The sequence below is a fragment of the Mauremys mutica genome, chromosome 18, assembly GCF_020497125.1.
Source record: "Mauremys mutica isolate MM-2020 ecotype Southern chromosome 18, ASM2049712v1, whole genome shotgun sequence".
NCBI lineage: Eukaryota > Metazoa > Chordata > Testudines > Geoemydidae > Mauremys > Mauremys mutica.
In genome coordinates this window covers 13250027-13268573 of record NC_059089.1, presented here as the reverse complement: position 1 = coordinate 13268573, position 18547 = coordinate 13250027, and the positions used below count along the sequence as shown (strand labels likewise).

At 49.0% G+C, this 18547-nt stretch overlaps 1 protein-coding gene across 8 annotated transcripts in view; it reads left to right on the top strand.

Annotated features, from left to right (window-relative positions):
• The window catches only part of ASTN2 (astrotactin 2), a 614387-nt gene extending 601986 nt beyond the window's left edge, over positions 1-12401 (top strand). For all 8 annotated transcript variants that reach the window (XM_044992620.1, XM_044992622.1, XM_044992619.1 and 5 more), the window contains one exon: positions 11536-12401. In XM_044992620.1, the coding sequence (XP_044848555.1) occupies positions 11536-11773 (238 nt within the window). In that variant the 3' untranslated portion in view covers positions 11774-12401. The remainder of the gene's footprint in view (positions 1-11535) is intronic.
• The last annotated feature ends 6146 nt before the right edge of the window (positions 12402-18547 follow it).

Below are 18547 nucleotides of genomic sequence, written 5' to 3'. Positions count from 1 at the left end.
GTTAGTCCATCCCACCCCGTTAGAGTGGCCTAGTGTCCTACGCTGCTGAGTGCATCCTGTGTAGGTGGCCAGTCAGATGACCCTGATGCTCCCCTAATACCAGAGAGGTAGCACTTTGTAAACCTCACCAACCAACCCCATCATCTGCCCTGGATTGGGATAAAGGGGGGCTGTAATTTAGGATTTAAGTGATTTGTAACAGTTGTGTGGGAGACCAGTCCTGGGAATAACAGGCCGTGCTGCAAATTAGGATCTGAACTGGTAAAGCTGTGTGGATCCAGTGCAATAAATTAGGACTGAGGTGAACTGTCAAAGCTGTTATAAATTAGCACTGACCCCCAGTCTTTTTAACATTGGAGAGTCTTCGTGGCAGAGACTGTGACTCCTCCAGAATTCAAACATGCTCTGATATTTTCAGCATTATCACAGTATACACTGATTAGATAGACTCATAGACTTTAAGGTCAGAAGGGACCATTATGATCATCTAGTCTGACCTCCTGCACAACGCAGGCCACAGAATCTCATCCACCCACTTCTATAACAAACCCCTAACCTATGTCTGAGTTAAGATGAATGAATGAATGTGGAAGTACAGAGAGTGATGCAAATTAGGACTGAGATGCATTGCATCAGGTGTTTGGAGAGCTAAATACTAGAATAATAAAGGGACAATTTACCCTAAGGATGTATCCTGAGGGATAAAGGACTCTGCCTCAATCAGCACATCCTCTAACAGCTGTAGCGTTGGTAGGTAGAAAAAGTCCAGGTGATGAAGGAGAGCAGCTCGAGCAGCAGAGCACCATACTGGGGCACTGTCAGAGGAAGCCTCTTTGGGATTTTGACAAATCAGCATTTTTTGACTAACAAACACATTGGTTGGAAAATCCCCACCCAGCTCCATGTCGTGTGTTCTTGAGAAGTTTACAGTGGATATTATAGCACTTAGAGCCTGGCCAGTTGTTCTGAGATCTCTGGAGTGAAAGTGGCTGTCCCGCAGCGATCATCTTTGCTTGTGTTCTGGTTTTTAACAGTAGTAAAATTAACTGAGGCTAAAGTAAATGCTGGAGTTGCAGCTTCATCTAAACCATTAACCCAGCTATAGCCCACCAGCCCGCTACAGATGGGAAGGCCTTAAAAAGGCTCCCCCCGACACCTTTATTTTGGAGACACAAGACATCAGGGCCTCATGTAGCTTTTGTTTATTTAAGGGGCAGGGGAGAAGGGTCACGTGCAAAAACTGTCTTGACACCATGAGAGAGTGGAGATAAAACTTCCATTTGTTTACGTGTCACACAACCAGCAGATATTTATTTTTTAATCTGTAGTTCTACCCTGGTGATATCTCCTTAGGGTTTGGTGAATGAACTATCAGCATGTGATAGACTGTGACTTTGCAGCACAATATCTCCTAACCCCCTGGTGAATTAATCCTCTCTCTCTCATCTGATTGATGGAGAGACAGACAGATGAGATGTATAGTCTGTCTGTCTAATCAGCCTAATGTGACATATTGATACGTTGCCCCTCACCATGGTTACTGGGCACTTTACAAGTTATAAATACTCTTAAAGAGCTTAGAGTTCTCTCCCTCCCACCTAAAATGGCATCGCAGTGGCCTGCCCAAATTCTAAATGCAGTGCGCGCTAAAACCATGCTGCAAACTGAAGCATGTCCAGGCTATGGGAGAAAATGTATGTTACAAATCCGTGTTCCCTTATCCTTAATCCCATGCTAAGAATGGGGATTAGCAGCTGGATAACTCTGAGATTATGAAGAACAACGGTTCCAGCAGTAACAGCCCCCCCCAAATATCATTTTGGGGTATGTGCAAATGTATATTACTGGTGAACATGCATGTTCGGAGAGACTGCAACTGTGGAATAGAACATACATGGAGTATGCCACGTCAGAGGCCTGGGAGAGTAAGATGGGTTGTTTCCTGGACAAGGTGTCTTATGATGACCTTTTGGCCACCGGTCATGGACTGCTACCATAACTCCTCACAAAGAACATTCAGCAAGTGTCATGAAGCTCCCTCAGGTTTCTAGATTCGGCCAACATGCTTAGAGATGTTTGACAAACGCCACGTTGTCAGCCGTCTGTTTCAGAAATGACCTTTTCTCTGAGTGCTAGAAAGAAAGAGAGAGAGAGAACTGGGAGGTACCGATGGTGGGGGGAGCAATGAACCACAATAAACACATAATACCAATAGATTTTCCTCTTTTTTTTTTGCCCACCCTGCATATTGGGCACAAGCAGGGATCCATTCCTGACTCCATGCCACAATTTTTTGCAACAATTTACGACCCTCCTAGACATAAATCCAAGTTACCCTGTGACTGGCCCTCCTACAGAGGTGACCTTGGTCGTAATTTTTTTGATAGCTCATTAACCTCTGACGTGAAGCCACTCTCCTCCCCTCTCCTTGATGGCACTGCAAGTTGTTTCTCATTTCAAGTCGTCCCTCTCGGTACAAATCCATGGGGCCGTCGGCTTTCTTTATGTTTCCCCGGTAACTCCCTCTGTTACTTGGGCATCTCTGGAAGCTGAGTGACGATGCGCCTATTTGAGGGCATTATCCAGCAGGAAAATACAAGCCAGGCAAACTTGTCCCTGCATGTCCAGCAAGGAGATTTGGAAAGTGCTCTCCAGTGTCTCCTTGACGCACCGTTATACAGAAAGCGATGTCTAGAGACATCCATGGATTCCACAGTTGTCCTTCCGCCCAGAGGCAGGGATCTCCAGCTGAACTTTCAGCAGCCCCTCATGCATCTGAGTAACCAGCATCTCCTCGCCGTGGGGAAGCTTCTAAAAATACCCCTGCCGCTTGCAAGCAGTTCTAGTCTCATGACAAGAATGAAGGTCTGTCCTCCAGCCTCATTTCTCAGGTTGCTCTGACAGCGAGGGAGCCCCCGACAGCGGGAGAGGCGACTGAGGATTTTCCAAGGGAACATCTCGTAATGAGATTTTAATTGACAGGCTGTGCTTGTTCCCAGGAGGTCATTCATTTTCGTACCTTGAAATGTTTATCAGATGAGCCTCAGATCCACCGTAAATGTTCACTCATAAAACTTAGTGACAAGAGGGGAGTCTATTGCCTCTGTGTAATAAATACATCATGCTGGAGTCCTCGAGAGCCCAGTTTCCATGAAAGCCACAGGTTACTGCAAACAGCTGCTCGCGAGAAGACACACTGACAACCAGATGTCTCAAACAGAAGGTTTACATTAAGGAGACATTAAAAAACTTAGCTCATAGGTGGCCCTAGCCCAGGACTTGCTGTGGTCAGGACTTGGCTCCTGATTTGCTTCATCCTGCTAGTCTCCTCTAACAAACCCCGTATAACCCCAACACATGCAAAAAAAGACGCTTGCTCCAAATTTACAGCAACAATTTGTTCCAACTAAAGAGAAGAATCCATCTAGACCAATAAAGGCCTGATGATACTATGCGTTCGTTCGATCCTTCCTGGCCTCGTGTTGTGCAGTGATGATGCTTTATGTCACAGGCTCTTCTTTTAACAGCTGCCTGGGGTTATTTTTTTTTGGGTGAGGGTCTGTTGTGGCCATCGCGACAGTGTCTGACTCTCAGAGGGAGGTGGAGGAAATAGACATGGTTACATTGTCCCCGCCCCCCACCCCCGTGCTCATCAGGTCAGGATGTGACATCAGCATGGGGCTCGAAGCCCCTCCTTCTCTTAAAGCAAGTAACGGGGCCCTGCTGACAGCAGCAGCAGGAGAAGATCCTTTTAAATGCAGGCGTCTCCACCAGCAGCTGCCTTACGGTAACAGGAGGGAATGTGATGTACAGATGAGAGGTTGTGATAGCCGGGCTTGGAGTGCTGCACTCTCTATCCTCCCATCTGAGAGCCTGACAGACCTGGGTCAATTATCACTTGGGTGGAAAATCTGAATTTATAGCAAAAAAACCCCACAAGAGAACAAGACAACCAGGCATTGACCTCTCCCCCACCTCCCGTCAGAGTCCTGGGGCGAGACCCTGCTCCACTCCAACACAGCTGTTGTTCCCTGTCTGCCTGTAATCCTGTGTTGTACTTTTCTAGTGCCTTTCATCCTAGCATGTCAAAGTGCTTTGCAAGCAGTTAGCTAGGCTCCATGGCAGCCCTGGGATCAAGGTGAGTATTGTATTCCCAATGTAGATGGGCAAACTGAGACGGAGAAGGGTGAAGTGACACATCATACGGTGCACAACTGGTCCGGGACAGAGCTGGAAGTAGCCAATGCAAGACACCCAGCTCTTGCACGCTCCCTGCCAGCACAGAGAATAGAACCCAGGAGTCCAAGTCTGCTACTCTAACCACTGCACCATACTCCCTTATGACGGTGCCTTTATCCATGCACGAGCCCTTCCAACGGCCCTAGCAACCACACCTTCCCAGCTCTCTTCAGGCCCCAGTAACACAAGATGCAAGAGGAGAAAATGGCAGCAGAGGGCCATTATTGTTAATCCCTTCCATCATTTTTACTGCAGTGTCGACCTCCTAAATCCTTCACTTTCATGGCAAACAGGATCGGGGCCAGGCTGGCACCAAGTTTAAAACAGCTGGCCACAAAGTGCAATGTGGCAGGCGAGGAGGAGTGGCGCTGACACCATGTGAGGACGGAGTGGAGAAGAAGCAGCTAAGCTTTGGTGGCTCAGGGGCTTAATGCAGACCAGTGTCTGCCCTGGCTGTAGCCAGCCCGGGAGTCTGACTTCTGCAGCTGTCCCCTCCTGATCCTGCCCTTTCATATGGGAATAAATTATTGTTTCTGGCAGCGACGGGGTAGCTCGGCGTTAGGAAGATTTCATTTCCAGTATTTGAAAAGGTGGTCGCTCCGGCCTGACATCCCCCCGCAGAGAGCACTTGGATGGTGGCCAGAATTTGATTGATGGCGTTAAATTGGCAGCCCAAGAACTGCTTCTGTAATTTATTACCCAGCCTTCACCAGAAGGCTTCTCTCTCTTTCTCTCCTCTCCCCGGTCTCTTTCTCTCCTTCTTCCTTTTTTTTTAATAAAGAAAAGATGTCAGCCAAAAGTCTAACATTTAAGCATGACTTCATTAACCCACTCAAACAAGTGAGCCACGCCAGCTCCCCTCCAGGAGAGCCAAGCAACCTGGCTGTAGCTGAGGGGGTTTGTCATCGACCCAGGGATAGCAAAATCCAGGTATCCATTTCCCTCCTGATCTTCCACTCCATCATGTTCCTCTGCCCCGTCCTTGTTTTCTCCTGCACGGAGCTGCTGCCTCCTCTGATTTGTCGGAGCACTTTGCAGTTGGTGCATCCCCAGGGCCATTCCATCACCTGCTGCTTCCCGTTGTTACACTCCCTAAGGGGAGAACAGAGCAAACCCACCAGTTGTCCCCAGCAGATGATAGACAGAGGGAGTGGCATGTGTTTGCCCTGTCCTGCCACAACAGTGGCCCAGGACAGGCTGGAGGAAGAGTTTTCAGTGATGTCTAAAGGTAAAGAGATGGAGAGGGGGAAAGACAGAAGAGGGGACATGGGAAACTGTAGAGGAGACCAGAAGGAAATGGAGAGGGAGAGATAAGCGGATGGCACAGAAGAGGGAGAGAAAAGACGAAGCAAGTGAACACAGGATATAGGAGATGGAATGGAAGAGAGATGGGACAGGAGGCACATTTAGGCATGTCTTGGAGATCTAGACCTTCATCTGAAGCATCTGGCATAGGCTAGGGGCAGGATATTGGACTCGATGGACCATTGGTCTGAATCCATCCTTGAGAATCTGGGGTTTTGAAGCTCAAGGCATGACCCTATTTGCACCCGTTTTGATGCAGAAAATGCCATTCGTGCATTGTGCACTACCCTAGAGCAAGTGGAGGGGACTCACTAGTGGGTAAATGCAGCTTCCCTTTATTGTAGCATGTAAGGGACAAACTCCCAGCTATTCCTTCCCATCCATGCATCCATCTCCTGTTTGGCTTCTCAGCAACAGAGCCTGCAGTGAGTGTCACCTCCCGCCATTCTCTCCTCTCACAGCCACTCCAGCAGGCAGTCCCAAGGCGAGCAGAATAACACATGGCATCAGGTCATTACCTTTACAATTTCAGCCCAGAGTTGGACCACTGCCTCTTCCCCAATCGCCCAACGGGCAAAGAACACAGCACAATATTACTGCTCCCAAGCTAGCTATGACACCTCCCTCACACACTCCGTCCTAGCTCATGCCAAACACCAGCTGCCTCCAGAGCAAGCCCAGTATAGGTATCTGAGTGTTGATCACCCAGTCAGGCCTGCTTCTTAGGGTCTGTCTACACTGCAGTTAGAGGTGTGCCTGCAGCACTTGTAGACATACCTGAGCTAGCTAGCTTGAATAATGCTAGCAATGAATCCGCAGCACCAGGAGCTGTAGAAACCTCTGGAAGCTGGACAGATTTAGACTGCAAATAAGGCATACATTTTTAAGAGCGTGAGAGCAATTAACCAAGGATCGCAGTGGATTCTCCATCACGACCATTTTAAAATCAAGACTGGATGTTTTTCTACAAGAGCTGCTCTAGGAATTAATTTGGAGAAGTTCTATGGCCTGTGCTGCACAGGAGGTCAAACTAGATGATCAAGTGGCCGTGGATCTGTGTAAACAGTGGCAAGCCCATGCTGCCATGACTTCACTGCTATAGTTGTTTGAGCTGGTTAGATCAAAGCTAGCTTCCGTCATACTTCTGATTGCAGTGTAGACATAGCTTGAATCTTCCAAACAAGAAAGTGTTTCCAGATGTGTGCTCCAAATAGGTTGGTCTTTTCTTTTCTGTAACTACCTTTCTGTTTTCTTTCCTTTCATTCAGATAAACTGGGTAATTTCCACCAATATCTGCCTTTTCATTTCTTTGGCAAGGTTTGGCTTTTGAAGCAAACGCCCGACGCACAGTCCCCTCTCCCAACATACTATAAAGGGTTCATGGATGTTAATAGATTTTGTCTCCCTAAACTGGACAGGGAGAGCTCACAACTCTGGGCCCAGCTCACAACCCAGCTGGCTTGACTATGACAGGAGCTCGATGGGAATGTCTTTAGTGTGAACTGGAAATGGCCATTGCTGTCGAACTGGAGCTGGTGAAAAAACAGAAAGCTAGTTTCACAAATAACGTTGAAATTTCAACGTTGTTTTCATTCCGATAGGTTGAACCAAGGCCATTTTTCTTCATTTCTTTTTTTAAAATTCTATTTTTTTACTGTTATAAAAAAATTCAAAAAGGGGAAAATTAGCCCCCAGAAAGAATGAAAAATGACAAAATTTGGACAGTGTTGAGACGGGTTCATGAAGATTTTTGTTCCTTCCCCCCAAGAAAAAAGGTTGTTTACTTACAAAAACTCGTCATTCTAAAATGTGTAACTCATTTTATATCTACCCGCTCCCATCTATATTTAATAATATCAGATATGTCCCGATGCAGTGCTGCAGACACAGTATTCAGAAGCACTGGACTCTTTCAGACATGAGTCTAAATCCTCTGTTTGCTTACACCCAGTGCAATCCACATTGAAGTTAATGAACTCTACGCAGTAAAAGTCAGTGCAGCATATGACTCCTTGGTGTGCATTAGTTTAGCTTTGGGATCCTCATTGAAAATGCCAATTTCCATAATGGGAAACCTCCAAAGTATTTTAGCTTAACAATCTTGGGGCGGGGGCGGTATGTCACTGGTGAAGTTATGCCTCTTGGATTGCAGGGAGCGGAAGTACCTCTCTGGTAGGGTGGTGGCTACTTAACGGAATTGTGTTAGCGGGAGTTGGAAGCTGTTGGTCAATGCTCCAGCCATCACACTGAACGTATATGTAGGTGCCTTATATAGTAGGCTTGAATTCTCCTAGCTCAGCTTGTCTCTCATCCTTGAAACCTGAAGACATAGCCACTGCACGGAAAGTTACCATTGCAGGACACAGGTGCTCTCGCTTGGTATCCCCACCACAGGAGGAATTATTCTCAGCCTGTCTCAGTGTGGAAGAGGAAGGGTAGCCACTTGACTGAGGTTTGCTGGCCTTTCATATCATCCCTCCCCAGAAACAGGGAGTCATACCTGGTTATGGAGGTTTGACTGGCCTCCAGTCACTGCTGTTTTGGCCTGTCGCTCTGCCACGCACTTCCGCACTCTTTTATGACTCATGGTGAATTCTTACTTAGGATCTCAGTTAGTGAGATGCCTTGGAGAGAGAAGCCGCATCAGAAAACAGCCGTGCTCCCTCCCAAAGAATCCAGGGCTGAAGCACCAGAAAGCGTTCATAATCAAATAATCCCCATGTTTATACCTAGCCGACTGAGAGTGCTGCCCCTGACATGTCATTATTGGGAATTGATGTTCCTTCAGTAACTGTAACAAACCCCGGACCTCCAGCGGGAGAGGGAATAATCTGTGATCTTGAGACTTTCAAACCACTCAAATAAACCTTCTTTCCCCACTTTTGATTTAGCATGTTGCGGGCTCTTACTAGGGGCGGGTTGGCCTCTAACTACTGTATTTTGTTTTGTCTTAGGGGGTTGTTGCACGTTTCCTTCTCTGCTGTTACAAGAGTTGGGTTCTTCCTAGCCCATCCCCCCTCTGAAGACTTGAAATGCAGAGAGGGAGGCTGTGTGCTTGGGTTCCTTCCTTCAGTGAGGCATGAGCCGGGGGGAGGCAGGTATTCTGGAGAACTCCAGATAAGTAACGGAAGGAGAGGGCAAGGTATCCCCATTTGGCTTTTCGCTTCTCCAGTGGCTTCCTGCAGCAGCGAGTTTGAGGGTTGTGCCATGGTGATAGATAGATGGCTAAAGGGATGGATAGGTGGATGATGGTTTGTTCACAATAGTCCATGTTTCATTCTTAAGAATCGTGATCAACTTGTGACTTCAATGAAGTTGCACCAGTGTAACTGAGAGGCAAATTTGGCCCCTGAGTTGAGAGAGGAAGCCCAGTTTCCAACAGGATGTTTGCTTCTCTCTGGCTCTTTCAACCAGTAAACAAGGGAACATGCATTAAACTCCGGAGGCCCCAGGGAGTTATTGAAGGAACAGTTTTGGTTCAGGAATGCATTGCCAAACCAGTCACATATATATATTTTACTCTAATTGCCAAAGATCCCGGTAAGAGTTGCTTTACTTGAGCTGCTCATGCCACTCAACCCCTAACCCCAGTGGGAATTTGCCAGTTTTGAAGCCATAGGGCTGGGCTCTGTAAACGTTCTGTGATGTGTCAGTGTTACTGAAGGGGGCAGCCTAGGTTAGATGACCCAGTGCAGTTGAGAGATGTGATGAGTTGTATTCCCAGCTTTTTTATATAGAGAAGGTCACTAAACCTCCTTGTGCCTCAGTTTTCCCATCTGTACACTGGGAATAATAGTATAGATGCCATAAGCCTTAATTAATTAACATAGAATCATAGGACTGGAAGGGACCTCGAGAGATCATCTAGTCCAGTTCCTGGAACTTATGGCATGACTAAGTATTATCTAGACCAGGGGTGGGCAAACTTTTTGGCCTGAGGGCCACATCTGTGTATGGAAATTGTGCTCACAAAATTAACAATTCATGTTCAAACAAGGACAACACCCGTTTGTTTCAAAATCAACTCTATTAAAATAATTCTGTTGAACAATGCGCTGTTAGGAAATGACATTACTGAGCTGTTTGTTGATTTTGCCACACAGTTTTGCTCCTGTCTGAACACAAATTGTATGCTACCCTGGATTTGTCGGGCGTTAGCTTCCAGTCATTGGAACACATTGAGTTCTCAGAAATCTCCTCCCGCGTAGGGCCCAACAACCCACAATCGAATTGCCTCTGGGTGCTAGGAAAGGAGCAGGCACCTGGGCTTGCGTGTTCCAGGCTCTGATGGCGCATGAGGTGCATTTGGGTTGTGCAGCATGTCGTCACACCCATAACGCAGGAGCGCCGGGCAGCTGGAGTGGGGCAAGCTCCAGACCCCACTTCCCAGCTGGAGCTCCAGGCAGGAGCTCTGGGAGGGGGGCAGTGGAGCTCGAGGGACGGATTAAAAGGTTTGATGGGCCAGACGTGGCGCGACGGCCGTAGTTTGTCCACCCCTGATCTAGACCATCCCTGACAGGTTGTTGTCTAATCTGCTCTCAAAAATCTCCAATGACGGAGATTCCACAACCTCCCTAGGCAATTTATTCCAGTGCTTAACCACCCTGACAGTTAGGAAGTTTTTCCTAATGTCCAACCTAACTCCTCCCTTGCTAATTTAAGCCCATTGCTTCTTGTCCTAGCCTCTGTATCATCTGTAAAACATTTTGAGATGCTTGCATAGCAGGTGCTATAGACATTTCATTACAGTAAAAGGGGTGTTATCCAGCCCTGTACCAACCAGAAAGCTTTATAAACTGGCATTTCTAATCTTCATAGAAAGACCGGTTTATAATCCAGTTGGCATGGGGCCGGCAGGCTCCCTACCTGGCTCCATGTGGCTCCCCAGAGGCGGTGACAGGTCCCTGCGCCTCCTAGGCAGAGGAACAGCCATGAGGGGCTCGGAGTGCAGGAGAGCATGTGGGGCTGGGGATTGGGGCACAGGAGGAGTTTCGGGGTGCCGGATCCAGGGAACGCTGACCCGGGGTGGCTTGCCACAAGCGGCGACCTATCCCTGCTGTTCCTAGGTGGAGGTGCGGCTAGGCATCTCTGTATACTGCTTCCGCCCACAGGCGTTGTCCCCACAGCTCCCATTGGCCGTGGTTCCCAGCCAATGGGAGCTGCGGAGCCAGCACTCAGGACAGGGAGCCCTAGGGCAGCACACCGAGCCACCTAGCCATGCCTCCACCTAGGAACAGCAGGTATAGGTCACCACTTGCAGGGAGCCACCCGAGATGAGCGTCCCCTGGATCCGGCACCCCGAAACCCCTCCCTCGCCCCAACCCCCTCCCCCGTCCCCTCCCACACCCAAACTCCCTCCCTCTTAGTTAACCTGAATTTTTCACTTGCCAGCATCCCCATTTCTCCAACATGCCGGATAAAAAACCTTTTACTGTAATTAGGAATCAGTCAGAAGAGAGAATCTATCGATCTGTCTAGCTACTGGCAACTGTTAACAGAACTGTTTTGTCTATATGACAGCACTGGCTAGAGCTGAGCGAATAATGTAGTTATTTATTTATTTATTTTGGTGGTGGCCGAACCAAAACTCCTTTTTTTTCCTTGCCGAAATGAAAAACTGAAAAAAAAAATCAGTCTGGTCGAACAAACTATTTTGGCTGTTGACTCAAAACGTCACCTTGAAACAAATTGTCTGTTGGAATTGACATTTTCTAAACAGAATGTCAATTTGAAGGGATTGTAACAGCTCATTTTGTAACAGCTCATGTTGAAGATGCCAAAACGAACCATTTCCACATTTAAAAATAATCTTTTTTGTTTGCTTGGTTGGTTGGTTTTGGTTTTTGGCCAAATTCAACCTGAAAAATGAATGTTCGGCAAATTTAGTAGTCGCCAAAACAATTTCACCCACCTCTAGTCCTGGCTCCTAGCTCCCTGGTCTAACTGCTTCCACCTTCTTGCTATGTCTCCGTCTCCTCTTCTTCATTCCAGGAAAGCTCACCTGATCTTAAGGAGGCTGGAGAAAGTTAGCAGCCACTGTTCGACCCTGCTCCGCAGTGCCTATATCCAGAGCCGCACCGACACCATGCCCTACCTGTTCTGCCGCAGCGAAGAGGTCCGGCCGGCCGGCATGGTCTGGTACAACATCCTAAAGGACACCAAAGTGACGTGCGAGGAGAAGATGGTCTCCATGCTGCGCAACACGTACGGGGAGTCCAAGGGGCGGTGAGGGACGATGTTGGCCTGGAGCTGTGGAAAGGGAACTCCGAGGAGTCACAGAGTAGCTGGTGGGCTTAGGGGAAGGGTGACATTCAGATGGAGGGGACAGCGAGGCCAAACCGGACTGTTGGACACAGGCGGTGGAGAAACGAGAAATCAGCCAGTTGGACTTTGATTTCCCTTTTTATTTTATTTTTTAAAATGAAAATACCTAATTCGACTCAGTAGCACCGTCTCTCCTTTTTAATCTTTTCTTACCGAATTTCCTGGACTACACACTCCAAATCTGAGAAGAGGAGAAATCCAAAAGGGCCAGGGCAGGGCACAGGAGAGCTAGCTGCACCCTCCTCTGCTAGCCTTGGAAGCGGATGAGGTGGGGAAGGGGGGCCCGCTGCCTCAGTGCGTCAAGGAGCCAAGGCGAAGCGTCTCAGTTCTGGGAGGCAACACCGGGAGCTGGAGGCACCATCCGGAAACCGAAGATCATGGAGATTAACGCCAGCCAGGCAGGTGCAAAGACATTGCAGGCAAACTGGGAATTTTTTTAACGCTCCGAGTTTGCAGAACTGCTGCTTGCGGAGTCTTCGTTTGCAGGGCTCCTGACAGGTTGTTCTGTGCATTAAAGATTCATATGAAGTCCACCTTCCCCGCCTGCTGGGTATTTTTTGCCAACACACGTCTCTGCCATGGCCTTTTTGCAGAATGACCTGGGGAGGAAACACGTCTCCTCAGAGCTCTGGAAGAAGAAATGCGAGTGTCGGGTACAGGGTTAATAGAAGAATCCCAGTATGTGGAACAATAAGACACTTCTCAGTGCTGGATTGGGGTAGGGGTGAGACGAGCTGAGCATTTAAAGAGGGCGGGGAGTGACTCTGTTTGTCTGCAGACTCCCTCCATAAAACCAGATCACTCTTTGTTCTCCGCTCCTGTTGTAAGAGTTCTGTGCTCATGGGAAAACCCTATAAGGCAGCCAAGGGCTAGATAGACATGGAGACTCTATTGTCTTTTAGCATCTGAGGTGGCTAAGGTTGGCACACGCTGGGGATGGAGCAAGGTGGGAGGCTGAGGATAGAGGAACCCGATCCAGAGCCCACTGAAGTCAGTGGGAGCCTTTCCATTGACTTCACTGGTGCCAGTGAATTCCTCTTTCAGTGCAGAAGGGGAGTTCGGTCTCGGCCAGAGTTGGTATCTGCTGAAGAAGCAACTCAAGCAGGCCCAAGACTGAACGGAGACAGAGGTTGGGATTTCTCATGTGTAAGGTCCCACATGGATCATTGCAGAGCAGATGGGGGCTGAGCAGTCCTCTTGCCGTAAAGAAAAATAGGGTGGGGGAAGGATCAGCGGTGACACAAAGGAAGAACACCCCTTCTTCTCAGCTCTTCTGCGGCTTTGACACACTATGTGTTTGTATAGCACCTAGGACCAAGGTGGCCCCGTCCCTCCAGGGGCCTCCAGGTGCTACCACCATACAAACAATAAATAATAACAATAACCTTCAGAGAGCCATCTGTGGTAAGCTCCCCCAGCAGCCCTCCCAGCCCGCCTGATTCCAGACCCAACTTTGCTTAGATACAGACCTGTAGCATCTTGGAGCTGAGGTCCTGCCTGTTGCTGTGCCCCTGAAGGGTTAATCCCTTGGCACCTAAAACACCCTACACTGCGATCTTCCTTCCGTTGGGCCTTGCTCCTGCTTTGCATGCTGTTAGGCCTCAGGCGGTTGTGAGTTACTGTTCCCCATTAGTCAGCCGTTCCCTTTGCCATTGGTGGGGCCACACGGAGCGAATGCAAGACGAGGTGGAAAAGCCAAAGAGCTTCTCCTCCCCTGTGCCCGTACATAGAGGCCAGCCACAATATGCAGGCCATGTCCAGTCCTAGTGCATCCATGGACAGAAGCTGCCTGTTTTTCAGAACTGCCGAGACCGTGCAAGCTTCCGCTGACCCCGCTAGGCGGCTCAGCACCTCCTGAAATCAGGCTGAAGCTGACGAGGTAAGGGTGCGTCCACACTGTAGCTGGGGGTGTGATTTCCAGCACGTCCCCCCGCTAGCTTTGAGCAAGGTAGCACCCTGAAAAGCACAGCACAGCCACCCCAGTGCAGGCAGCTGCACTGGCTAGTCACCCAGGTACGTACCTAGGGGCTCGGTCTGGATTGTAGTCCATGGTGCTGCAGCTATGCTGCACTTTGTAGTGGGCTAGCTTGATTGGAGCTAATGACGGGTGCATCAATGGATACCTCCCGCTGCAGCATAGACGTACCTGTAGAGGGCTGCGAGGGTGTCCTAGCCAGCCCCCCGCCCCCCAGACCGGGCACAGGACGCTGCAGCAGGCACACTGGTTTGTACTGGCCAGGTGCCCCAGCAGGAATTCTGGTTGAGTCTCAGCATCTCCTCATGCAGGCAAAGCCCTTGGAAGCCTTTCCAGCTCCTGAGCCTGCCAGCCAGGATTTAACTGATCGTACAGCTCCTTTTAAATATACAACCCTTGTTCCAGCCCCATAGCTCAGCATGTGGCTCAGCTGCCCCTGGCATCACGTGTTCATGCTGGACATGGGCGACAAGGTTAAGGAAATATTTGGTGCGATCTGCTATTGTAACACAAGCAAACGAAACAAACTTTGAAGTGCAAATGAGGCCCCGTTTGATGCCCTGGCTGGTGTTTTGGCACCGCACCGCTGCGCTGTGTTCCTATTGCATGTGCTGCCATGAAAAATACCAGCCGTGGCAGTGAGGAAAACCTGTTGGCAGCCCTAGTGCCCAGCTGGCTGGGCCTGAGTCTTCTCATCCTTACACCTGTGTAACCCCAGCCACTTGTCTTGACTGTGCCTGGTTTACAAGGGGGTGAGCGAGAGGTGAATGGGGACCAGGTGATTCATGTGTGATAGCATGTGACAGCTCCTGGGGGGGGTGCCTGGCATGTGCATGGCCAGCAAGTGCATGTGCAGGAGGTGTGTAACCTGAGTTGTGTAGCTGCCATGGTGTGCCTGGGTGTCATCATTTGAGTTGGGTGAACCGGAGGGGTTAGAGGTTTTACAAATTTCATTAATGTTTTTTTTTTAGGTGCTCACGTTTTTGGACCTTTTCCTGTCCCTTTCCCAGATTTGACCCACACAATTTTGTGTGTTTTTTCAAGGATGAGTCATTTTTTCTTTAAAAAAACCCCCACAGGATTAAAACCCACCTGCAAGTGCCAAGGGGGAGAGGAAATTCGTGGTTCAACGGTGGGAAGGAGGCAGCGTTGGCTGTCCCCATGGACAAATCAAATGGTTTATCTGTAATCCTAGAAAAGTTGTTAGATGCTAGCGACAGCATTCTAGGGATACTGCTAGATGGATGGGCTCTCTAGCTATGCCTGTGCTATGAATTAGGATCGAAGACTCACTCCAAAAGCTGGGCTGGCATGAGTGGGTGATTCAGGGCACATTTGGTCATGACAACTTTTTGCACACGTTGTGCCTCTGATTTTGCACATCATGTGTCCATTTGCACTTGCCTTCAGCGTAGGGTTCAAGTCAGGGCAGGAGGTATAGTGCACAGTGCCCATCTAAAGCCGATCTTCAGTTACAACAGCACTGAAGCTGCTCAGACTTACACAGCAAGGAGAAATAACGGAGCACAAAGATGGCTTGAAGTCACCTTAACTCCCAGCCATCCTTAGCGCAAGTGTCAGAACAGAGTAACTGAGAATCAGGCCCCGTGTGTACATAGTCAGATCTGGGTGTATGGGCAGAGCATGTCTGTGAGTACAGTACATTGCAGAGCGTAGATGTGTAGCGTGGGCCAGATTCTCAGCTGGTGCTTCAGCAGCGAAGGACAGGGAACAGAATCTTGGGAATCATTAGGAAAGGGATAGATAATAAGACAGAAAATATCATATTGCCTCTATATAAATTCATGGTACACCCACATCTTGAATACTGCGTGCAGATCTGGTCGCCCCATCTCAGAAAAGATATATTGGAATTGGAAAAGGTTCAGAAAAGGGCAACAAAAATTATTAGGGGTCTGGAATTGGCTTCCGTATGAGGAGAGATTAATGAGACTGGGATTTTTCAGGTTGAAAAAGAGATGAGGGGGAATATGGTAAGGGCGGATATGATAGAGGTCTATGAAATCATGACTGGTGTACAGAAATTAAATAAGGAAGTTTTATGTACTTCTCATAACACAAGAACTAGGGGGTCACCAAATGAAATTAATAGGCAGCAGGTTTAAAATAAACAGAAGGAAGTATTTCTTCATACAACACAGTCAACCTGTGAAACTCTTTGCCTGAGCATGTTGTGAAGGCCAAGATTATATAAAAAAAGAACTAGATAAGTTCAAGGAGGATAGGGCCATCAATGGCTATTAGCCAGAATGAGCAAGGATGGTGTCCCTAGCCTCAGTTTCCCAGAAGCTGGGAATGGGCGACAGACGCTGGGTCACTGTTCATTCCTTCTGAAGGACCTGGCATTGGATACAGTCAGAAGACAAAATACTGGGCCAGATGGACCATTGATCTGATCCACTATGGCCGTTCTTATGAACAACTTTGATTTACCCCAGCAGAGAATCTGGCCCCATAGCTCTGTGTTCACGTGCACAGCAGGGACGTGTGTGCGCATAGCAGGGGATAGAAATAAGGGAAGGGAGGCTGCACACTTTGACAGCATATTCAGCTGTGCTGCAATGTGCATAACCCCCAGGATCAGAGCTAGTTAAAAGCAATGGGCCATGGTGAGTCCTGTGATGGTACCCAAGGTAAGGTGCCCGAGCCAAACAAAACCCAGGGATTATTTGAGGTGGCAAATAAAACATCTCACAACTGAAGGGAAGGTTCTGGATTTCCTCTGTGGAAACTTTGGATGACGTTACTCTCAGGCTTTCAAGCCAATCTGTTACACTTTCCTGTCCCACAAGAGCTGACAGATCGTAGCACATATACACAAGTGTTCCCTGCCTCCCAGGCTGCCTCCCTGCCTGAGCGTTTATAAACGCCTTCTCGCTACAGGTTACAGACTTTCCTTAGAGGAAACCTTATCCTAACCCCTCCCCCTGTGCACAACACCCCTCTCTTCCACCCCTACTGCAGCGCCTTTAGGAAACTCACTGGCCAAGTCTCCTACTTCTCCAAGTCATTGCTTTGTCTTCAGCATGAGCTGCTCATCTGGGGGGTGGGGGGATGTTGGCAAGGAGGTAAGGACACTGGAATCAAGGCTGGGAATTGGAGGTGAAGACAAGGGGGGTTGACTCATGGGAGGAGGACGGGACGAGGGGCATGGATCTTGTTTAACTTAAAGCAGCAGTATAAGCATGTAGCTACCAAGCCACATAGCTCATCTCACGCCGAGCTCCTCGTACATTGCATCCATATCTCCCAACCTCGGTGTGGCTTCGTTTGGGACTGGAAGTTTGCTGGGGCAAGGACTGTCTTCCTCTGTGCTGGGAACATGCCTAATAGAGGGTGGCCACAACTACAACGTAAATAATAAATAACGGGCCGAGTTTTGTCACGCCAACAATGCCCTTTCCCACCTCGGCTGGCTAAGCCTTGCATTGCTTGTGGCTGCGTAACGTGTCGTTTCCTTGGCTGAGGCGGGTGGCGAGGGTGAACAGGAAGGAGTTCTTAGGCGGGAGCTTTTCCGAAGGGCTCAGCAGGATGGGTGCTCGTTGGGTGCTGAGCTCACTAGGAAATCTGCATGCATGTCAAACAAGCCGGGTAAGCGTTTTAGGAGCCAAGTCCCACTGATATGCAATAGGACGTAGGCACCTAAAGCACTTAGGTGCTTTTGAACTTTCTACCCGGTGCCTATTCAGTTTCATCTGGCTGAACGTGATAATGAAGGTTAAAGCCTGCGATAAGGGGCCTGATTCTCATCTCACACATAGGTGTAAATCCGAAGTCATATGACCTGTACCACCCTGCTCTCCTATAGAGCTCAAAGCACGTTACAAAGGAAGGAAGCATCGTTAGCCCCCATTTTACAGAGGGGGAAACTGAGGCACAGAGAGGCAAAGTGACTTGCCCACAGTCACACAGCCAGGCTCAGAACCTCAGTGAATTTCTCACGCAGGGCAGGGAAAGGGCTGGGACGCGAGGAGGGAAAATTCACTGGCGGAGAAAAGAATGATCGCAGCAGGCGGGTTATGTGCATCAAACTAGAATTGGTGGGTGCCAGGGATCCGGAATGACAATGAGCAGCCCACTCTGGCCTTGCCAGCCACTCCTGATGTTGTAAATCCCGTCTCATCTCTCAGTGCGCTCCGAGCAGCGCCCTCCCCAATGTTCAGGGGGCTATTTTGAGGCATTGACTGGGGATTATTTCTTAAGCCACTTGCATTTTCTAAAATAGCTCCACCCACCTTTCCCATCCCAAATCCAGGGCACGTAGTGGGAGGGTTCTTCAGGCTGGGATCGTCCGAGGAGCTGAAGGGAGCTAAACGCCGAACGCTCACTGAGGATTCAATTCAATGGGGCCACGTCGTCACTAAATCGTGTGACTGGCACCTCGATCAGCCTCGCTGGGCGTGCGCAGCCACATTGCAAAGCCCTAGGACCTGCATCAGTGACCCACAGGAGGCCCTGGGACGTCCGGCGTCATAATCCCATCGTTCTTTGCGCTGCCATCAGCAGAGTCGCGCTATAATTCTTTCCCCGTGAATTGTGGGAGAACTTGTCTGTCCTTCCGGGCATGTGCAGGGAATTGTGGGAAGGGACTGGAGTGGTTTTGCTTGTGTCCTCACTGCAAGTGGGTGGGTTCATCGGTTCTGGAACTAGCGGTACCGGGGGTACTGCCGCACCCCCTGGCTT